The sequence below is a fragment of the Catharus ustulatus genome, chromosome 15 (assembly GCF_009819885.2).
Source record: "Catharus ustulatus isolate bCatUst1 chromosome 15, bCatUst1.pri.v2, whole genome shotgun sequence".
Taxonomy (NCBI): Eukaryota; Metazoa; Chordata; class Aves; order Passeriformes; family Turdidae; genus Catharus; species Catharus ustulatus.
The window spans coordinates 6,759,570-6,779,666 of NC_046235.1; the positions used below are offsets into that span (position 1 = coordinate 6,759,570).

At 41.1% G+C, this 20,097-nt stretch overlaps 1 protein-coding gene across 2 annotated transcripts; it reads right to left on the reverse strand.

The window, feature by feature from the left end:
• Nucleotides 1–4,515: 4,515 nt before the first annotated feature.
• Nucleotides 4,516–19,501, reverse strand: LOC117003297 (methionine adenosyltransferase 2 subunit beta). 2 transcript variants are annotated; one of them, XM_033073146.2, is made up of 7 exons: nucleotides 19,050–19,501; nucleotides 14,116–14,310; nucleotides 13,405–13,519; nucleotides 12,960–13,112; nucleotides 8,542–8,735; nucleotides 7,097–7,210; nucleotides 4,516–6,113 (listed from the first exon to the last, which is right to left on the reverse strand). In XM_033073146.2, the coding sequence occupies exons 1-7, from the start codon at nucleotides 19,056–19,058 to the stop codon at nucleotides 5,943–5,945; spliced, it is 951 nt and encodes a 316-aa protein (XP_032929037.1). In that variant the 5' UTR covers nucleotides 19,059–19,501; the 3' UTR covers nucleotides 4,516–5,942. The 2 variants fall into 2 exon arrangements, with proteins under 2 accessions (XP_032929037.1, XP_032929036.1); XM_033073145.1 differs by lacking the exon at nucleotides 19,050–19,501 and adding an exon at nucleotides 17,248–17,410.
• Nucleotides 19,502–20,097: the final 596 nt, after the last annotated feature.

Genomic DNA, 20,097 nt, shown 5'->3' on the forward strand with positions numbered 1-20,097 from the left:
TAGTTACAGGGCCCATGTTTATGTAAGGGCTTGCAAATGGGAGAGATACATGTATGAACACGTGCAGCCCAAACCAGGTTAAACTGGACCACATATTGCTAGCACACAAAAAGACAATCTTAGGCAACTGAAGAACTGTTATTCCTTTTTTTTTTTTAACCCTCTTTTCTCTGTCCCATGTTCGGGCGCTAAGATCTGTCCTGGTTTAGGGGACAGTATTGCCAGGAAAAAAAGCACAAGTTTTTTCAAAAACAGAGAGTGAAAATCCCCTCCCTCCCAGTTTACTATACTTTGGAAATTAAGGGGCTCTCAGGCACAGGTATGGTTTTAGGAATAACAGTTCTTTACTGATATATCTACAAGACAAACAAGAACAATATCAGCTATGAAAAATCAGTGACGAAACAGAACTAAACTCAGTCTCCGTCCCTTTTCCAGTCACAGCCCCTCTCAGGCGGAGCAGCAGCAGGAGCAGGAGAGGTGGCAGGGGCAGGGCTGTCCCAGGTGAGAGAAGGGTGAAGGAAACTCTGCTCACCGTTATCATCCCGGTTCTCAGCGCTGTTCTCAGAGCAGGAGGCTGTAGCAGTGCCGGAGTGCAGGGCAGATCCCACTGCAGAGAAAAAACCTCTCTTCTCTGCCTTCAGGCCGGCGAGAGAGTGTGTGTCCCCCAGAACAACAAAACAACCCCTGACCATCCACCCCCACCCCTCAAACCCTCCCAGAAATCGAGCCATCGAGACAGCCCCCCACCCATCCCTTTTGTCTTGAGCAATTAAGAGCTAAAGGGGATCCGCCTGGCCAGCTTCTTAACATGATAATGGGAAAAATTTCTCCATCGAGGGAAAGAGTAAAAACTCCCCCAACGCCCAACACTGCCTTCAGCATTATCCTTACAAACCATCTTCCCACATCTGTTCAGTATTTGTTGTTGCTTGTGTTGCCTCTTGCAGTCATTTCCATACTCTCAGCTTTCTGTGTTTCATCTCTTCCTACTGGAAGTCCTCTTCAAAAGTCAAACATAAAAAAGACCAATCATACCATGACATCTGTAACTGAAATGGATATAAAAGAAAGCTTCCATTCAACTCCACCTGTATTGCCCCAAAGAGAGGAAGAGATAAAAATCTTTTGCTGTGTCTTGGCAAAGGCCCAGAGAGTGTTTTCATTGTTCCCCTCTTTTTGTCTGGACTTGCTGTTTGTAAATATTTCTCTTATTTTCCTCTACATTAGTTTAACATTAACCTGTACAAGTGAATCCTCCAGATCTGTGGGATATGCAGGCACTTAGAGGAATGGCCTCATGTCACAGTTGGGTGAATCAGGTTTCTGGAAGCTGAAGAAGCTGTACTTTTCTCCAAAACAAATGAGAACAGTTCTCAGCAGGAAGGAGGAGGACATTGTGCAAAACTCCCCACTTGACTCACAGAAGACAATGAGAAAGGATATCAAAAGCACAAGTAAAGGTTCAGACTAGTATTGGGCATCCAGTTCACATGGACTGGATATGTAATACTCCTTTTGTACTTTTAGAAGTCAGGTTGAAGTGAACAGTACTCTTTGTGAGTGTGCAGGCCTCATGTAGGCTGAGACTAGCACTAGTGCTGCAGAGTGGTTCCAGATGGAGGTTTGCTTTTACAGTTTTTACGTCTTATTTGCATAAAAAGATTAATATTACACATTTTAACATTTTAGCTACTGAGTAAGGCATACCTTCATTTACACTAATGTATTTGTTTTTCAGATGGAGAACTTCTGTTTATGGATACTGGTTATCTTGTACTTTTAGTGTGTCTATGTTTTTTTCTTCCAGTATTTGTTGCCTTTGTGTGTCACTGTTATCAGTGTACACAATTGCATTTTTGTTGGAGGTAACTATACTCTAAAGACTTGAAACAGTCATGCCCAAATTTGGCCCCTGTTTCTTTTTCCTTTAATTAATCAGAGATCGTCCCCCCATGTCCCCCTGTCTCACAGAGATGTCTGGTGCTCTAGGTCCTCAGGGAGAAAATCAGAAGCTACTTCCCGTGTGAGAACAAAGCAGCTTTTCATACTCTGTCTTTGATATTCACACACTTTGGAGGGATAAAAAATACTGCTGCTGTCACCCACTGGGCTGTGTTTCTGTATTGTCCTTTCTTGCAACAAACAGTAAAACTATTGTAAGACCAATGATTTACAATTTAGATTAACTACTTTGAGAAAATATACAGACTATCACACAGAAGAATATGTTCTGCTTTCATTTGGACCCTTCTCCTATTCACAAACTCTTCCCTTCCTGCCATCTTCATTCTCAAACTGAATTTTGGCAAAATAAAACCTCCTTATATACAGGGGCATATTGGTTAATTTTCAGTTTTTTAGACTTACACTCATTTTTTGAACCTCCACTGTTCCAAAGCATTTGCTTCTCAAAATACTTCTCTTCCCACCCCTGCTAGAATACAGAAATATATAATTCATCTTGAACCTTGTGCCTTGTCAGCTTTTAATACTTAAAACTGACCATCTGCTCCAGCATAATCATAAAACCTTTTAAAATCTCACTTACTCCAATTTCCAAAATTTGACCTTCTCCAAACTTTTTCATGAATAATGGGCCAAATAAATCAACTTAGGCTACTGCCTGTGTCTGTTCCCCTGTTCAGAGCTATTTGAATGGTAACCTTGCCCTTGAACATAACAACTGCTCCTCACAATTTGGTGCCAGCTGCAGACTTGCTGAGCATGCATTCCATCACCTCTCCCAGGTCGTGGATTCATCCCATTTTTTTCTATCAACTGTTAAAGAGAAAGACTCAGTTTTCTTCACAGTAGAAATGGTGCAGTTGGCATTGTCCTTCTGATACTTGTCTCAGGTATTTGCCCTAGAGATGAGTTCTTCAGAGCTGGTGTTGAACTAGTTGAACTTAGGATATTTGTGGAACCTCTTTATATTTTCCTGGGTCAACAGTACCAAGCAGCTAGGACAGGTATACAAATACAAGCTTATTTTTTAATGGTTTCCTTAACCTTGACTCCTTCAAAGCCTTTCCCCCTATAGTTTATTTGTCCATGCATCAGTCAGGACTTTGAAAAATACTCTCTGATTTACCTATATTCTAATAAACTCAGAATAGTGACTCTAATAGCGAGCAAGATACTATTAGATTATTATCAGTAATTCTGAAAATTAGATCTTTTGCTTGTTGAATTCAAAGTAAAAATACACCAGTTGAATCAACTGGCAAGACAGGCGAGAACAGAACTTGATATTTGAAACTGGAAACTTCCCACAAGACAGAAGCAACAAGTACAAGTTGTGTATCAAACATACTAGGCAAATATAGCATATGTCTATGTCTTGGTTTGGAGGACAGTTATTTGGTAAGAAAGGTAGGAGCCTCTGTTTGAAATTGAGAATGTAAAACCCCTCCCTCCAAATTATTATTATAAAATTAAGGGTCTCTCAAGCTAAGACACGGGAAATACAAATAATAGATTTTACTAGGAAAACTAAAATAGACATAGTATTATAGGGAACAAGCCTAAAATACTGACAGAGTCAGAATACAAGTTGACATCCCGTCAGTCAGGGTGCTGGTAGCAGTCCCATTAAATGGTGGCTGCAGCCCTCCTGGAGTGACAGATGAGCTTCGGTTGAAGCAGTGGTTTTGTAGAAGGGTGCAGTTTTTCTCCAGAGGTCCAGTGATGATGTAGAAAGGTCCAGTGATAATGTAGAAAGGTCCCGTTTTTCTCTGGAATCCAGTGTAAAGGAGGCTACTCTGGTGTTCAAAATTTCATGTTTTATCTAATAAGGAAAGGCTTGGCTCCTCCCACTGGGTGGAGCATCTCCCAATAGAATGATGTCATTTTATCAGTCATACAGTGGGACCTAATGGCCCATTAGCAGATGATATCTTCCTGGAGGAAGGATGGGTGGTGGTTTTAACAGATGCCCAGTAATTAATTATCTGCCCAGTAGCAGATAATATGTCCCACGGACATAAGGATCACTGTGCCATCCTGCTTCCACAGATGGTGATAGAATACATATTTCTCGTTACATCCTGTATTGCAACCCAAGACAGTGTATAAACTGGACAGCGGGACTTACTTGCCCAGTGTGGAAAATTCAAATATTTCAATTTTGCCCTGCAAGTAAAATGCCCAACACATCTCACTTAGGTCCTTTTTCTTTGGGAGAGAAGTCATCCTTTTTTCCTTCCTGGTCAAACTGCCCTCTGCAAGGGGAAGTGACACAGAATCTTCCTGATCCAGGCCTGAGGCCCAAGATGTTTCAGGGCTTGCATTTTCAACACCACCTGAATCTTTTGTGTGCACATTTATCAAATCTTCAAGGCAGTGACACTGACAGAGAAACTGATCCAACCTAATCCAAGTCTGGAAATAATTATTGAATTAAAGAGGGAGAAAAACCCCAACACTGACAGGGCACACAGTTTTCAAGAAGAATTGCAAACATTTGTGATTCAGCTAAACTAATCCTGATGGTAAATAAAGAATCAACAATTGTTTCTCATGCTGGCAATACATATTTATTGTCATTTTGGAGATAGGTTACCATGTGTATATCAGGATTTCTGACTAAAAACAAACTGGGATTATGAATGCTTAGCATATGCTAGTTGAAATGAAATGACTGAATGTGAAGCTGACCTTTACAAGACCTTCAATTGGTTTATTTTGTGTGTGCCTCTCCCACACACATAAAAAAAAAATTTAATCTGAACATCTTTTCCTTCCCCTTCATTTCAGCCTCAGAAAAATAAATGACCATCCAACTGCACTTTTTACTAGTTTTACTAATAATCTGCTAGTAATATCAGAACATCTATACTGTTGATTCTACAACTTCAAAAGGAAGCAAAGCTTTACAATATTCTTCCTCCATGGCTATTGAGTCCGGCTTTATAGACTGTCTTACATGAGACTATTGCAGTTTTATTATGCTGCAAACCTTCACTACATACACCTTGCTGTCCCAGAACAAGCTGTAGCAGTGCCAGGTCTGACAGTCTGTGCAAAAGCCGCTGCAGTGCTACAAATTATTGAACACCTTTCCTCTCCATCTCCATTTACTGACTAACAAACATCTTCCATTAATTTAACAAGTTGAAAATGCTGTCCCCAAATAGGGAAGGGAAGGATAAAGATATTTTGTGCTTTCATACAAAAACAAACAACCACCCACCAAAAAAACCCCAAAACCCTTTAACTCCAATCCCCCACTCAAAAACACCCCAGGTCAAAACTACTGGCTGCCCACCGTTCCCACCCTCCCCTAAATGTTTGTAAGTCACTGTGAAAACACATGCATACAACTTACTATTCAAATACAAAGCTGCAGGCATTCAATTTACAGAACATTCTGAAAATATTTCAAGCATAAAAAGTACACTTGATAATTGCAAAAATAAAGTTTCACTTTTTAAAAAAACATTTTGATCAGAGCTCAAGCAAAACAAACATTTAAGGATTCCTACTTCAGCTTAACTCCCTAAGAACACCACCTTCCAAAATTAAAAACAAAAACCTCATATTTTTGGTGATAAAGTAACTGACCATATCTTTTAATGAAATGTTATATACAACAATGGCACAGACCTTAAGCATCAACAATGTATTTCAGCCAAAAGTAAGTCAGCAAGTGATCTGAGTCATTCTTAGCAGCACACAGTACTCGTTACTAAGAACCTCAATCCACCAAGAACAGATATTAAATTAGACTGATACAAGTGGAAGCAAAAAAAACATGACATCAAATAGGCTCAGGTTTTGTCACTGAACTTTTTTTATGCTAAGTTTCACTAGTGCAAGACCATTTGTTTACCCAATTAAATGAAAGCTCATAAATGTCACAATTTAAGAACACTCATACAAAACTATTTTTTCTTTTAAAAAAGTGCCACATACCATAATTTTACTAAAAAAGTTACAAACTAATGGAAGACTGTCTGTCTCCATCTCTTGTCAACAAGGAAAGGCCAAAGTGATTCTTTGATCCCAGCTCGAAATGGCGTTCTCTGACCTATTCCCAGCATCTCCAACTTGGAGCAGTCCAGCTGAGCATTCTTTGGACGAAGAGCACCCACAACTGGACTATCCGTAATCTAAAAACAGGAACAGAAAACCAAAAAAACCCCACACCAATAAGTAATCAGAAAAATACTAGTACACGTACATTAGAACTTTTTCCTCACAGTTTTCTATCTGGGTATGATCACCTCCTCCCTTCCAACTATTTTGAGGGGGTTTTTTCAGTTTGGGTTTTTGATATTTGCTTGTTTTATACTTAACTTTATTTCAACATGTCAAGCCATGTGAAGTGGTTTAAGGTAAATTTTTCTCACTCTCTTTACTGCTACTATTTGTGTTTTTCAACATTTTATTCATATTTTCACTTTATGATTATTGCCACAAGTAAGGAACGTTCCAGAATGTAAATGGAACCATGTCTTGATCAATATACTTGAAGAGAAATAGAGGTGAGCAGAAAAAAATTAAGACTAAGTATTCTCCATTGTTTTTCTTCCATCTTACAAGTCACATTTCAGTTCCACTGTTCGACAATTCTGAATCCTTAGAATTTATTTTGTACATAGATAAAATATTCTTGACATGTTATATGCCCACCACATTAATATGTCTTTAAGAGTAGTCTCAAGTGTCAATAATTAACTGCAGGTGTTTTAAGCAAAGCAAAAATAATTTGTAGTTCCTAAGTGCACGTATTCAGAAATAAACCTGGATATTGCACAGCTTTTACAGAGCCCTATCTTCAAGTTAATGTTCTATCAATCAGTAGCATAAGAGTACACATTTGCTTTTGACTTAGGGGAACTGTTCTGCAGAAATACCATTACACTATAGACTGGAAAACTGGTGACTGACTGACTAATCTTTCTAATTCAGCAGGTCAAAGCAGCTGTTATTTTCCTCGATACCAGCCACTCCCCTCAACAACAGAGCTGCTGTGCTGGACATACAGAGTCTGTCCTGAAGAAGCAGCTCACCTGTACAGTCAGTGGGAGACCTATACTTGCAATGATCAGGAACATCTGTCTGCCTACAGGTCCAACAACACATCACTTACTGGTCTCAAGTGGCTGCTGGGAAGGTTGAAAGCATCTGCAATTGCACATGCCATCTCGTACTTAGTCATCTGTTCATTGCCAGACCAATGAAAGGTTCCTTTTATTGATGGGTCCTAGGGAAGCAAGAGGAAACACAGATTGTTGCATAGAGGTAGAGACATTATAAAAGAAAGGCCTTATAAAATCAGGTCTGGCTCTGCTGAATTACCAGTGGTCCTGTAAGTTCCATAAGGAAGAATCAGAAGAATGAGAAGTAGTTAACACAACAAACTATTCTTGTAGAGAAAAACAGTCTGCACCTGTAAAAAACAAGAAATCTGTTCCATGAGAATAGATGAAGAAGATATGTAAACAATCCAGGAATAGAGACATTTGACACACATGCAAAATGCCATTTACTGACCAATGAACTGCACATCAGGGTATTGTTAGCTAATTAGATCTAACACGATGCCTTTTGGTACTCCTATAAAATATGAACTATGCAATAAAGATTCCGCTTTTTCTTAATGAAGAAACTGAGTCCTGTCTGCTTATTACTGCAACAACAGATGAAAGGAAGCACTCAGCTGGCCCTCAGGCTAATTCTTGCGCAAAAACTGTGCAGAATTACAATCCAGCAAGACCCTATCTCAAAAGGCACCTTAAAGCACCTCAGTGATGTTCTAGAAACATCTGTACCCTTTCAGAGAATACCCGACATGGGACTGAGATGGGAAACTGGTGTTACTTCTATCTGACCTGACTTCACATACAGCTTGTGTCCTGTAGAATGAACAGGAGGGAAAGGAGCTGCCTACCAATCAAGCAAGGTTGAAGAGCTGGGGAGAATGAACTCAGCTGTTCTGTGATGTTCACTTACTCAAAAACAAAGGCAAAAGGCATCACAAATATTCTGAATGCTAAACTGCAAACTATGTTAAAGTCCAGTCAAACTGACTGCATCATGTCCACAGTCCATATTTTCAAAGTCACCATGGGCAAAAATACAGGTGGCTGTTTGTTCACCACACCACCTTCAGATTACCATCTTTGCAAGGTAACAGAACCAATCAACAAATACAAGGAAGTAATTGTCCAGGGGCTTTGGTTGGCCACTTCAGTGTTGTTAATACAATAAACAAGTGCATCTTTGAGAATTGCATTCAACTACATGGGTTTTTCTAGTTCAAGCTAGCGGTTTGTAAAAGGCATATCAGAATAAGTTCAGCATTTCTAATTCTTTCCTCTATACCAGGAGATACAATTTTCAGAAGGTTCTGTCCCATCAACCACTTTTGTTTCAAAGACCACAATACCCTCATAGTCATGCAAAGATCCTGTAGTATTATAGTCCTTTCCTCCCTCCCAGCATTCCAGAAACGCAAATAATCCAGGTGATGTACAGTCCTGTTCAGAAGCAAAGCTGAGAACTCAGCAGAGGCTCGTTTCTTGCCATTCTTACCAGCATTCTCTTCTCTGCTAGTTGTCTGCAAACAGCTGCTACATCCTTGACATTGGTAGGAAATCTCTGTTGCCAGTGGTCCATGTTGGCAGATTTATTACTGAACTGCACTTTATCAAACATAACTGTCACAGCACTTTCCTCCAGTCTTTCCACCTCTCCATACAAGACAGGAATCCTAAGTACTGCAGTTTCTAAAAGAAAGAATATTTTAGATCATGGGTGGGTAAAAATGCTGCAGCATAATCTGAAAAGTGGAAGTGCTAAGAAATATGCTGATCATATTAAGCATCTACAAATCACAAATAAAATCCAAGTAGTATGTTGGTTCACAGAATATAACTTTAATCTATATCAAAACCAGTTCATAAACAAGAAGATTATAGACATTATTATTTATTTTCATTTATGCCAGTGATTTCCAGAAAGTTAACAAGCTTTCATTAACTGCATAAAGGTGCCTGTTTAGATTAGAACAAAAATTTAAAAAATATAAACCTGACTACTCTGTGCAGCTACTTCAGCACTCCCCATCCTCACTGGGTAAAAACAAGGAGTAAAATTCCCACCAATCTCAAGTGATCATATTCAGGCAGCAATTACAAATATTTTTCACCCATCATCCAGATGCCTTCTGTATAAGGGAGGATATTATTTACCAGAAAAAAATACATGAAGCTTGAAATAATTGAAAAGCTTGACAAATACGGAATAGGTTCAAATAACACAATAGTAAATAACATTAGATTCCAGGACAGTGATTTGAGAAATTAACAAAATGCAAAAAGAAGCATATTTCATGATGGAATACATCACACTAGTCTATCTCTGTCACGAAGACTCAAAAAGCCTCTGAGGAGAAATCATGCTATGACAAATTACTTAATAGTAATAGTTTTGCTGAAAGAGAAAACAAATCAGACCTGATATTAGAAGCTGAAGTCATCAAAATATTGCCATTCTTAATATATTTGGAGGAAAATGCTACAGCTATTGAAGAGACAAACAGAAAAAGCTAACACAGAAATCATTCTCACAGAGAAGTACAGTAATTTCATGACTATAAGGCGCACCCTTTTGACAAAAATTTCCCCCCGAACCCGGAAGTGCGCCTTATAGTCCGGTGCGCCTTATATGATGTACAAAGTTGCAACATTTGCCACCCCGGAAGTGTGAGCCGTGGGGGGAGCCGGCAGTGTTGCGGTACCGCCCCTGCCAGGTGGAGGCGGGCCTGGGGGCCAATGGCTGCCGGGTTGAGGTGGGGCCTCGGCCAGCAACCGCTCGGGGGTAGCTGGGGGCAAGCCTCACTGCAAAAAAAACGTGCACCCTATAGTCCGGTGCGCCTTATTATGATCTACAAAGTTGCAAATTTTGCCGACTCCTGGGGGGTGCGCCTTATAGTCCGGTCCGCCTTATGGTCATGAAATTACTGTAAATTAGAATAAGTACAGTAATTTCATGACTACAAGGCGCACCAGATTATAGGCACCCCTCCAGGAGTCAGCAAAATTCGCAACTTTGTAGATCAGATAAGGCGCACCGGACTATAAGGCGCACTTTTTTTTTTGCAGCAAGGATCCGTGCTGCGCGAAATAAAATAACGAATTAGTAACGGAATCACGATTGTGGGGTTTACTGGCAGGTACTGTTTGCAAACATTTTTCACAGATTGGTGTAGACTTTAAACACAGCCCCAAGCATCTTCCCCGTATGTGGGCCCTGGCACTCCCACCTGCCCCTGGCGCTAGCAGGCGAGGTGTGGCTTGGGGTGGCCGCGGCTCGGGGCTGCCACAGTTTGAGGTGGCTCAGGCAATTTTCTGAACTTTGTCCATATATAAGGTGCATCTGGATTATAAGGCGCACTTCCCGGTTCGGAGCAAAATTTTAGTCAAAAGGGTGCGCCTTATAGTCGCGAAATGACTGTATTTAAACAGAAAAACAAATAGAAAACCCAATATGACACTGATTTCCTGTTGCTCTAGAAGCAGTTATTTGGTCACTCAGCAGATATGTTCTTCCTCTCTTTAAATATTGGTTGAAACATTTATTTTTAAATTACAGTAATTTCACGAGTATAAGGTGCACCTTTTTGACTGAAATTATGATCCGAACACGCCAATGCGTTATATATAGACAAAGTTCGGAAAATTGCCAACCTGGATGTGCAAGACGTGAGAGCCGCGCAGGGAGAGCAGGAGCAGGCAGCCCCAGCCGGCAGGAGCCGCATGGGGAGGGCGGGAGTAGGCAGCCCCAGCTGGCAGCAGCTGCGCAGGGAGTGCGAGAGCGGGCAGCCCTGGCCAGCAGGAGCCGCGCAGGGAGGGCGAGAGCGGGCAGCCCTGGCCAGCAGGAGCCGCGCAGGGAGGGCGAGAGCGGGCAGCCCTGGCCAGCAGGAGCCGCGCAGGGAGGGCGGGAGCGGGCAGCCCTGGCCGGCAGGAGCCACGCAGGGAGGGCGGGAGCAGGCAGTCCCAGCCAGCAGCTCCACGCAGGGAGGGCAGGGGAGGGTGGGAGAGGGCAGCCCCGGCCGGCAGCCGCCGCACCAGGAGGAGCCACACGGGGGGAGCCGGTGGCCGCAGCAGCTGTGTGTGGAGAGCCAGCGATGGATCCTCGCTGCAAAAAAAAAGTACACTTTATACTTTATGCGCCTTATATATGGACAAAGTATGGGAACTTGCCAGCAGCCCGGAAGTGCGCCTTATACTCCGGTACGCCTTATACTCATGAAATTACTGTACTTTAAAAATATTCATTCTTTGAGACGACAACTGCCTTCCTTTTTTTCTCAGCTCTCTGGGACATGAAGAGAATCAGCCTCATGGTTAACAGCTCTGAGGACCTCCTGACAATCATGACCACATACATATACACATGCATATACATATGTTTCTTTATAAGCATGTATCCCTTTCTAACCAACAAAAAGTATCTTTTTTAAAATATGTTAAACCTCCACTTATTGGAGATTTTTACATTTTAAAACAGAAATGAACAGGGCAATTCTTCACACAGCTACAGATTTGACCAATGGAATTCTACCTACACCATATCAGTAAATTAGTCGTTGGAACACCAGTACATGGAAAATATTTGTATTTGTATGAATCAAGAGAACTCATATTTTCAAACTCTTTACTCAGCACCACCTTGACACTCATCCTGCTAATAATACCACTGCTGCAACCCACTACTGCCTGACAGATCCTGATCCAAAAGTTTAGGAAACAAACTGCAGTGCTGAGTTGGGGGAAGGGTCTAGCAAGATACCCACACATACTTGGATTTGGTAAAGTCTTATCTTCATTACCAATCTAAAAGAGGGAGTAAACAGCATCACAGTGAAATTCGGAGACTATTTAATCTAAAGATGGAGTTAATAACTTGTAATTTAAATTTATTTTTACTTAGATGAGAGTTTTCCTATCAAAGTATTTTTTTTACAAAGTTTCTTTCTTACTAGTAATGCCAAATCCATCATACACAGCATATATTTACTTACTGGAAGACCATCACATTAATTTATCAATAGCTGGGTTCTCTGGTTGGGAAGCACAGAACCACAGTGTTAGTATCATACTGACTTATCAGAAGCCTCTTCTGCATGTGTACTGAGATTATTTTCTTCAGATTTTTTGATAAAATACAAGTGCTTCTTTCCTTATAATCCGTGACTGACACTGACAGTGCACTAACTAGAAACAGCCAAATCTCTCTTTCATGCAAGAAATAAATTTTAAATTAAAAGTAATGTGCTCTTTTCCCTTAAGCAGAACTTTAAAAATTATGTTTATATATTTCGTATGCAAAATTTTCATTAAGACATAAACAAATTTTTAAATCTTGTTGTTTAAAACCATAAATATGTCACTAACCTTTTAAAAAGTGCTACAAGCAGGAATCTAATGTGTGCAGGTGAGTAAAACCAAAATGGGTGGCCTGTTGACATACGTAACAGAGCAAAATCCAAAGAGCAACAAGACTCCATGTTGATTTGAGCTGCATTATTACTGAATCACAAGTCTGGTTTTCCCTTTAAGTAAACACACATTGACAATACTTGCAATGCATCCCCATAAATAACTGCAGCTATGTATTGAATTAAGTATTTTATCTTTCCTTATGAACAGCAGATTCACAAGACAAAGGCTTATGAATGTCCATCAGTGAGAGACAACATGAAGATTGCAAGCAGTAAGAAAAAAAAGAAACAAATAAAGAAATAAAAAAGCAAGAAATAAAAGCTTTAGTCAAGATGCAAGCAAGAGGAACTGCTCATGAGCAAGGAGACCAACTCCGAATCACTTTCTTCTCTGAAACTCATTTCCATGGTTTTGCAACTTCATCATTGACTTAAGAGTCTACTGAGCTAATATATACCTGATTAAAAATAGAAAGCCTGTATTAAAAATGGTTGAGTGTCTTACCTTCATTGTTTTCCAAAACTGCCTTTTCACCCTCCAGTTTGGTTTTACCATACAAATTCAGGGGATTTGGTACATCAGTCTCTTTATATGGAGGGCTTGTTCCATCAAATACATAGTCTGTACTAATGTAGATCAGAAATGCTCCAACTCCAGCTAGGAAGAAAATATTTATACATAATTTATATTTATTCATGCCTTCTTTAAAATCCCAATAGACCCTTAAACCAAACTCCCAAGGATCTCATCTTCCATGCACATTCATTCCTGCTGCTTTGTCTGTTCCTAGATCCTTCACAGAGTTGTGCACACTACTCCTACGGAAAACAGATCAACAGCACACTGATGGCAGAAGTGACATTCACACTTATACTATTTGTATTGATGTCCTGTATAAATAGATGCAGGGTTTTAACAAGACACCAAATCCATGAGATGGCCCCCTTACCTGCCTCTTTTGCTAAGTTTGCTGAAGCAGCTACATTGAGCTGAGAAGCAGCATCTGGTTGACCTTCTACCACATCTGGCCTTCTCTCAGCAGCACAGTGCACTATAACATGAGGCTGGAAATTAAAGACTAATTTTAAACAACCAATATGTCAAGAGATGGCACTTGCACATGAACTCTTACGATGACAACCCTCAGGTAAAACAAAGTAACAAAAATTTTTAGGTAAGCTATTTACATATGGCTTACTTGACATATGCAAATTATTAAGATGATATGTACTATTTTATAGACTGGTACCCTGGATCATGTATTTCAGGTTTTATATATTCCTCCTGGTACTAAGACTCAAGAAACCAGTGAACACTGTACACTACATAAAGTTACTGCTGTTATATTCAAATATTCCTCCACCTTCCCAGAACTGCATATCCACACATTACTGTATCAATAACACATATATATCTTTTCCTTTTCAGTGTACTGGCACATACCTGCAGCCTGTCTGTGGTAAGCATAGCAAAGGCCAGAGCTATCTGTATCTAGAGAGCAAACCTCTGCTCTGGGTGGGGTAGAACACACAGCCACACCTTTGTCAGAGCTCTGCCAAAGCACCAGCCCCCCTCATGTCCCAGAACTCAGCAGTACTACCAGCTGACTACTGGACACATAAAGTACCCTTCCCATCCACTTTATACTCCAGAAACTTACCTGAAAATCATGGATAATATCGTGAACTGCAATAGAGTCGAGAAGATTAATATGTTCAAATCTGGGCTGAGCTCTCCTGTATCCACAACCAACTGTGTTCCAATTATTTTCATTGAATTCTTTAAACACAGCTCTGCCAAGAAGTCCCGTAGCACCAGTGATCAAAACTCGCCTACTGGGAATGTCAACATCTTCCTAGGGAAATGACAACAGGAAAAGTTTTGTTTCTACTGTAATTTTTTACTGCTTTTCCTTTAGAAATATGCAAGACTACAGTCAGAAGTTACTGTATTAAAAAAAGCTTCTCCTGAGTCTTTTGAAGTGTCTCATGGAACACCAACATCTGGCAGGACCAATACTGCAGCCAGTCAACTATTTACACATATATTCAAAGGTAACAAAAACAAAACTTCAACTCATTTACTTCTACAACAACCCAAACCACTAGTGAAGACAAAACTTTAAGTTCATTCAAAAGCTGATAACTTTGTGCAATCTGAAAGGAGGGAAATAACTTCTTTAGAAAATAGACACAAAAAACAGATGTAACATTGAGGGTACAAGTCCTACAACAAATCATTCTGGATAGGTTGTTCTTGTTAAAGGCTGCAGCAATACAATATAACTTAGTAGTAGTAATCCAAATCTTTAATTTTATTATTAAATAGAAGAGTAATTAATTGTTATTCAATACAACAGTCTAACAGTAAGTAAAACCAAGATACAGATCTCTTGTCCATTTTACAAAATGCATCTAGAAGTGTTACAATTTCAGCTCTCAATCCATACAACAGACTAAAGCTGTACTTTAGCTCCTGCACATTTTGGTACTTCAGAAAGCTGTGAACATCAGCACACACAAACTTCATCCCACCAGAATATCAAGTTTTCGAGACAGCAAACATAAGATCCATGTGTGTCTCTGCAATCTTTATTTTCCTTTAATGCTTTCCTCCTGTATCTGCCGTGAATAAACCCAAAAACTGCCTGCTAAAAACAAAAATGAAAGCGTATCTTTACCACACTTGCATAGAAAAAACTTTGGGCATGCAGGACAAATCTTGGATGTCCTGACCACTTTACACACAAGGACAATTTATGACAAATTACTATAATTCTGTACATCATAGAATGCTCTCTGCTATGTAATCTCAATGGCCCAGTAATTTCTAAGCATTGTACCAGTCTGCTATTTTTTGATTGCAGCACAGGAAGCCACAGCAATCACTTCCAAATTATTGTCTTTCACCCGTGAAGTTACAAAGCATTTGTTCCATGTGGGTATATGCAGCAGGGCATGATGGAAACAGCCTACCCCAAAACAATTGTCTCAAGTTCCCAGCACAGTGCATTTTTCTCAGCTCTAAATATCAAAATTAAAATTGATTTATTCCCATTAGTACTAGATGAAAATTAATAATTTACATCTGGATGTTGCCTGAAAATGACAGACTACAGCAAGCGATGTTTCAAAAGCAATGTTTTTATCCTTAAATCTTACCTGAGAACACGACCTGATTTACCATTTTTAAGGCTACTCAGGTTTCTCTGAGCATGAATAAGAACATGCAACTACTATTTTCTTCTGTACTTCTCTTACAAAAGTCTGCACAGAGTGTCACAGGATCAGGTAACCTCTGATCAGGGCTTCCACAGCCAGAGGTACCCACTAATAAATATCCAACACTTGCTGCAGAACAGAGCCAAAAGGTTCTCTAAAAACAACACTGAATGTCTTCAGTAAGTAAGAAGTGACATACAGAAAACAAAGTGTCATTTGCAAAATCTGATGTTTTAAAGCCTCATTCATCTGTTTGTTTACTTTACATATCATAAAGAGGATGTTACATCAGCAGCACAGCTTGAACTGGACACAAACACAGCTTTCACCAAGCACGCCTGCACGCTACTGCTGTTGTCTGCAAGACTAATGGATTCCAGTTACTTGTTTCCGAAAGAGCAAGACAAATTATACACATTTCTCATAAATCCAACACCAACTAATTACCAGTTTGAACCTCTTTCTTGTCAGAAGTTTTAACATTCTGTTGACACAAAACCTGAACAGATGAACTCTTTCCCTGTATACTGCCTTGCTCCTTCACAGGACATCACCCAACTGCTGCAGCATTTCTATGGTCTGCTAACACTACTGAAACATGCCATTTTGAGGTTTGTAAGGAACCATCCCGTTTATCGGCACCTGATATCCATATTAACCAAGAATAACAAAAAAGTATTGTATTTAGAAGTCTCATTCACATAAAAATAAACTCGCAGCATTATGAGATTAAGAAATGGCATTTATGAGACACCAGATCACTTTGTAGACACTACCAAAATATAAAATAACAGCATAATTCATAAAAAGAACAATACATGATACATTGATACATTTCAAGTTGAAAACCAGAAACAAGTACTTTGAAAGTTTTTTATAAGGGTTTTCAAGCTTTATATTTTTATTAAGAAAATCATGATGAACTCAAACCACTTTTAAGGAATGGCCACTAAAACCCGGAAGCTACTGCTGTAACAGATTTGCAACGTAATACTCTAAGATCCAAGTCACTACAGGGAAGGAAACGGGAGACTGAGGTCTCTTAGCTCTGACATCCCCCCCAGTCACAGAAAGCAAAAGGGAAAGCCTGGGGCTTTCCAAAGCTTGGAATGACAGGTGAACCTACGTTCGCGTTGCCAGAAGTTGTTGTGCCTTTCCCTACACGCCCAGCCCTCATTGCTGCGGCAGCGCACGTACACCTGTGGGGCACCGCAGACCCCGGCCGGGACAGCAGGCAGGGGCGCGCCTCCCTACGCGGAATCACCGCACGGTCGCTATCGCCGAGCCCTTCCCTACGCCACGGCCCCGCCGAGAGCGGCCCCGCGACCCCCGAGCGCCGCGAGCTGCCGAGGAAAGCGTCCCCCTGGCCATTCCTGCGGGGCCGTGCGGATACAAAATGACCCGAGCTCCTGGAGCCCGCGGGCGCTCCCGGCTGCGGTTCTCGGGTACCCGCGGCTCCCCGGGTCCGGCCCCGCTGTGAACGGGTCAGCGCTCCGGGCCTACACGCCCGGCCCCGCGATGCACACCGGCACAGCTGCCCCGCGGCGGGCTGCCGGCCCCGCCGCCCTCACCTCCACGAGCTCGCAGCGTCCCGGTGCGAAGCGGATCCTGAGCTCCTTCTCCCGGCCGACCATGGCGGGACCGGGCCGGGCCTGGTGCCGCTCCGCGCCCGCGGTTCGCCCGGCGCTGCGCGAGCGAGCCTCCGCGCCCGTGCTGCGGGCCGCGCGACAGGGGGCGCCCTCGTCACGCTGAGCGCCAGACGCACGCGCCTGCCGCCGCCGCGCACCCATTGGGCGGGGGGCGCAGGAGGGGGCGGGGCCAGAGCGGTATTTAAAGGGGCGGGCAGGGTCCGGGGCGGGGAGAGTAGGAGGGCTGCGGGTGGCGGACAGTGTTAGCTGTCAGTGCGTGCAGCCAGCCCCGCCCGGCAGCACAGCTTCACAGCCCCGCGGCAACGGCGCTGGCGTTCGGGAAACCACACGCCATGGCCACTCATAAGGCTCCTGGCCTCAGGCCTGTACTCTAGCGGCACCGCAAGCACTGAGGCTAACGTATCTGCAGGGCCGGCTCCTCTTTTCATGGTCATGGTACTTTAAACTGTAAGAAAAGTTACTGCATTGTAACATTTGACCACACCACCCCTATTGAAGCTGTGAACTTGCTTTTGTGATTTTACATTTGTGAAATACAAAGTGGTAAATCCCACAGAGAAGGGGTAGTTGTTTCTGAGAGCAATTACTACTTACAGTACCATATTTGTATCATTACATGCTTACAAGTTGACAGATTTGATTTCTTTTTCATACAAGTTTTCGAAGGTAACAGGATACTGTATACCAAGTGTTACTGTACCCTTTCTGATGCACAAAGGCAGAGACTGGGCCTAGGATTTTTTTAGCAAGAGAAGATACGTTAAAACTACTGGCCAAAGCTCACTGTAGATACTTCACACTTAAATCTATGCCAATGAATTTATTTTGACTTGATTAAAAGTGGAATGAAAACCAGAAAGGTCTACCAAAATTTAACGGAATCATACTAGATTTTTATAGAATATTATAAATGACTTTTATTTATGACAAACAACTAACATTTAAAAGGACAAAAAGGTGCATATACATAAAAGAATTAAACTACTTCAGCCAGTTTCTGCCTTCATGTAATACAGATGCCCAAGCTGACATAGAATTGACATAAGATTATAAGGTTAATGGAAGGGAATTCAATTTCAAAATACCAGTAATTCATAACATGAAATCAAGAACAACCTACAAGAAATACCAAACTGTGTAGCAGTATGGAGGTAAGAACTCCCAAGTACACCAGATGTCACATCATCTTCTCCCAACACAGCTTGGAAGAACTCCCTGCGCATTTTAACAAAAAGCAAGGTAGGAAAATAAAACTTTTGTCTTCTAGGCTCAGAACAAGATGAAAATAGCAAGAGCATGAACACTGAAATCTCAAGCTACAATCAGCCTGTAAAATAACTTACCATTTTTGTCACCAGAATAGATTATTTGCAGTTTTTGTATCTTCATTATATAATATAAACTAGGTTTTCCTCAAATATTTATCTCGAGTTCTGTAGTATTCTACCTATACTTTTAATTTCTTTATTATTGTTACATCCACTTTGTGAAGCACTAAAATTTTACAACACAATAAAAATTGTATTGTTGTCTAGATCATAGCCACTTAAGCATTATGCATCCCTGGCTGACTGAATGGACCACCCATTAAATTAACATTTCAGACTGTAATTCAGAGACTAAAACATCATTAAGTCTCCCTATCCCCTCCCCATTTGCTTTTCCCTTGATTTTGTAACCAAAGTGTGGTAGCAACCTGTTAATGCAAATATTCAGAGCCTTACCTGCTCCATTTCCAAGAAGCACTTCAGGCACTGCCAAACCACAGAGGGAATTACCAGCCTAGGAAATCATTGCAGTTCAACTGTGCACTTGTCCCTTTGTCTGCTGTGCCTGCACATGGACTGAGAGCAGTGCTGGCTCTGCTGACCTTTGAAACCAAAACACAAATCCAAGCTCGACATCACATGTGGCTCTGAATCCTGTTAAGCTTTTGGTCTGGTCCCAGTAGTACCATTTAAGCAGCTCAGTATGAGCTTAAATTTTTACCTCGTAACAGCTAGCCATGAGCAAGCCCAGCTATTGTGTGTATGAGATCCATTCAAAGCATTGGCACTGAGTCTTACACAATTTGTCTTTTATAGCAAACAGGAGGAGGGCTCTAATTAGGTCAAGCAGATTGAGAATTCTAGCTCTTCATGTTACATTTCAACTAAGCACAGCCCAGCTTTTGCTACAATACAGCAAGATGAATGATCAGAGAAATAACTTTGTGTTAAATCATGGATATTTCAATTTTTAAAAAATCTTCCACAACATGAAAGTAATGGATTCCTGCAGTGAATACTAATGTTAGTTAAGCTAAAAATGTCAAGGTTTCAGTTTTTAATTTCATAGTGCATTAAAGCAAAAAAGCCTCCTAGACTGAAGTTGACAGAAAGCCCTCAATTTCCCTTTGACTTCTACCCTTTCCTTCTCTTCTCCCCACTCTGCTCTACATGATTTATCAATGTTTTAAAGCTCAAGGACCACCCTTGCTGTAAGGCTCGCAGAATTATTTGCTGGAGTTTACTTTTATTTCTGTCAGTATAAACATGCTCATGCCAGCTGTATCAAAACAAGGATGTAGCAATCCTAAAAGCCCAGTCTTGTGACACCTGCCATTCTTGGCTTCCCTTGGTCTATTTGCACCTCCAGTAAAAAAAAAAAAAAAACCAAACAAAAAAAACCCCAAAAAACCAAAAACTTCAACTCAGTGTCTCCATTGTCATGTTTTGAGTTTGGTGGAGCCTTCCATTAACAATCAGAAAATGCCTCTTTCCTCTACAATGT

Excerpts from the sequence above, each read along its gene's own strand:
- LOC117003297 (XM_033073145.1), bottom strand. The coding sequence starts at position 17,310 with ATGGTCGGCCGGGAGAAGGAGCTCAGGATCCGCTTCGCACCGGGACGC. Across the intron at positions 13,520-14,115 it reads ATATTATCCATGATTTTCAG|CCTCATGTTATAGTGCACTG; the intron begins GTAAGTTTCTGG and ends TTTAATTTCCAG. Across the intron at positions 13,113-13,404 it reads AAACTTAGCAAAAGAGGCAG|CTGGAGTTGGAGCATTTCTG; the intron begins GTAAGGGGGCCA and ends TTTTCTTCCTAG.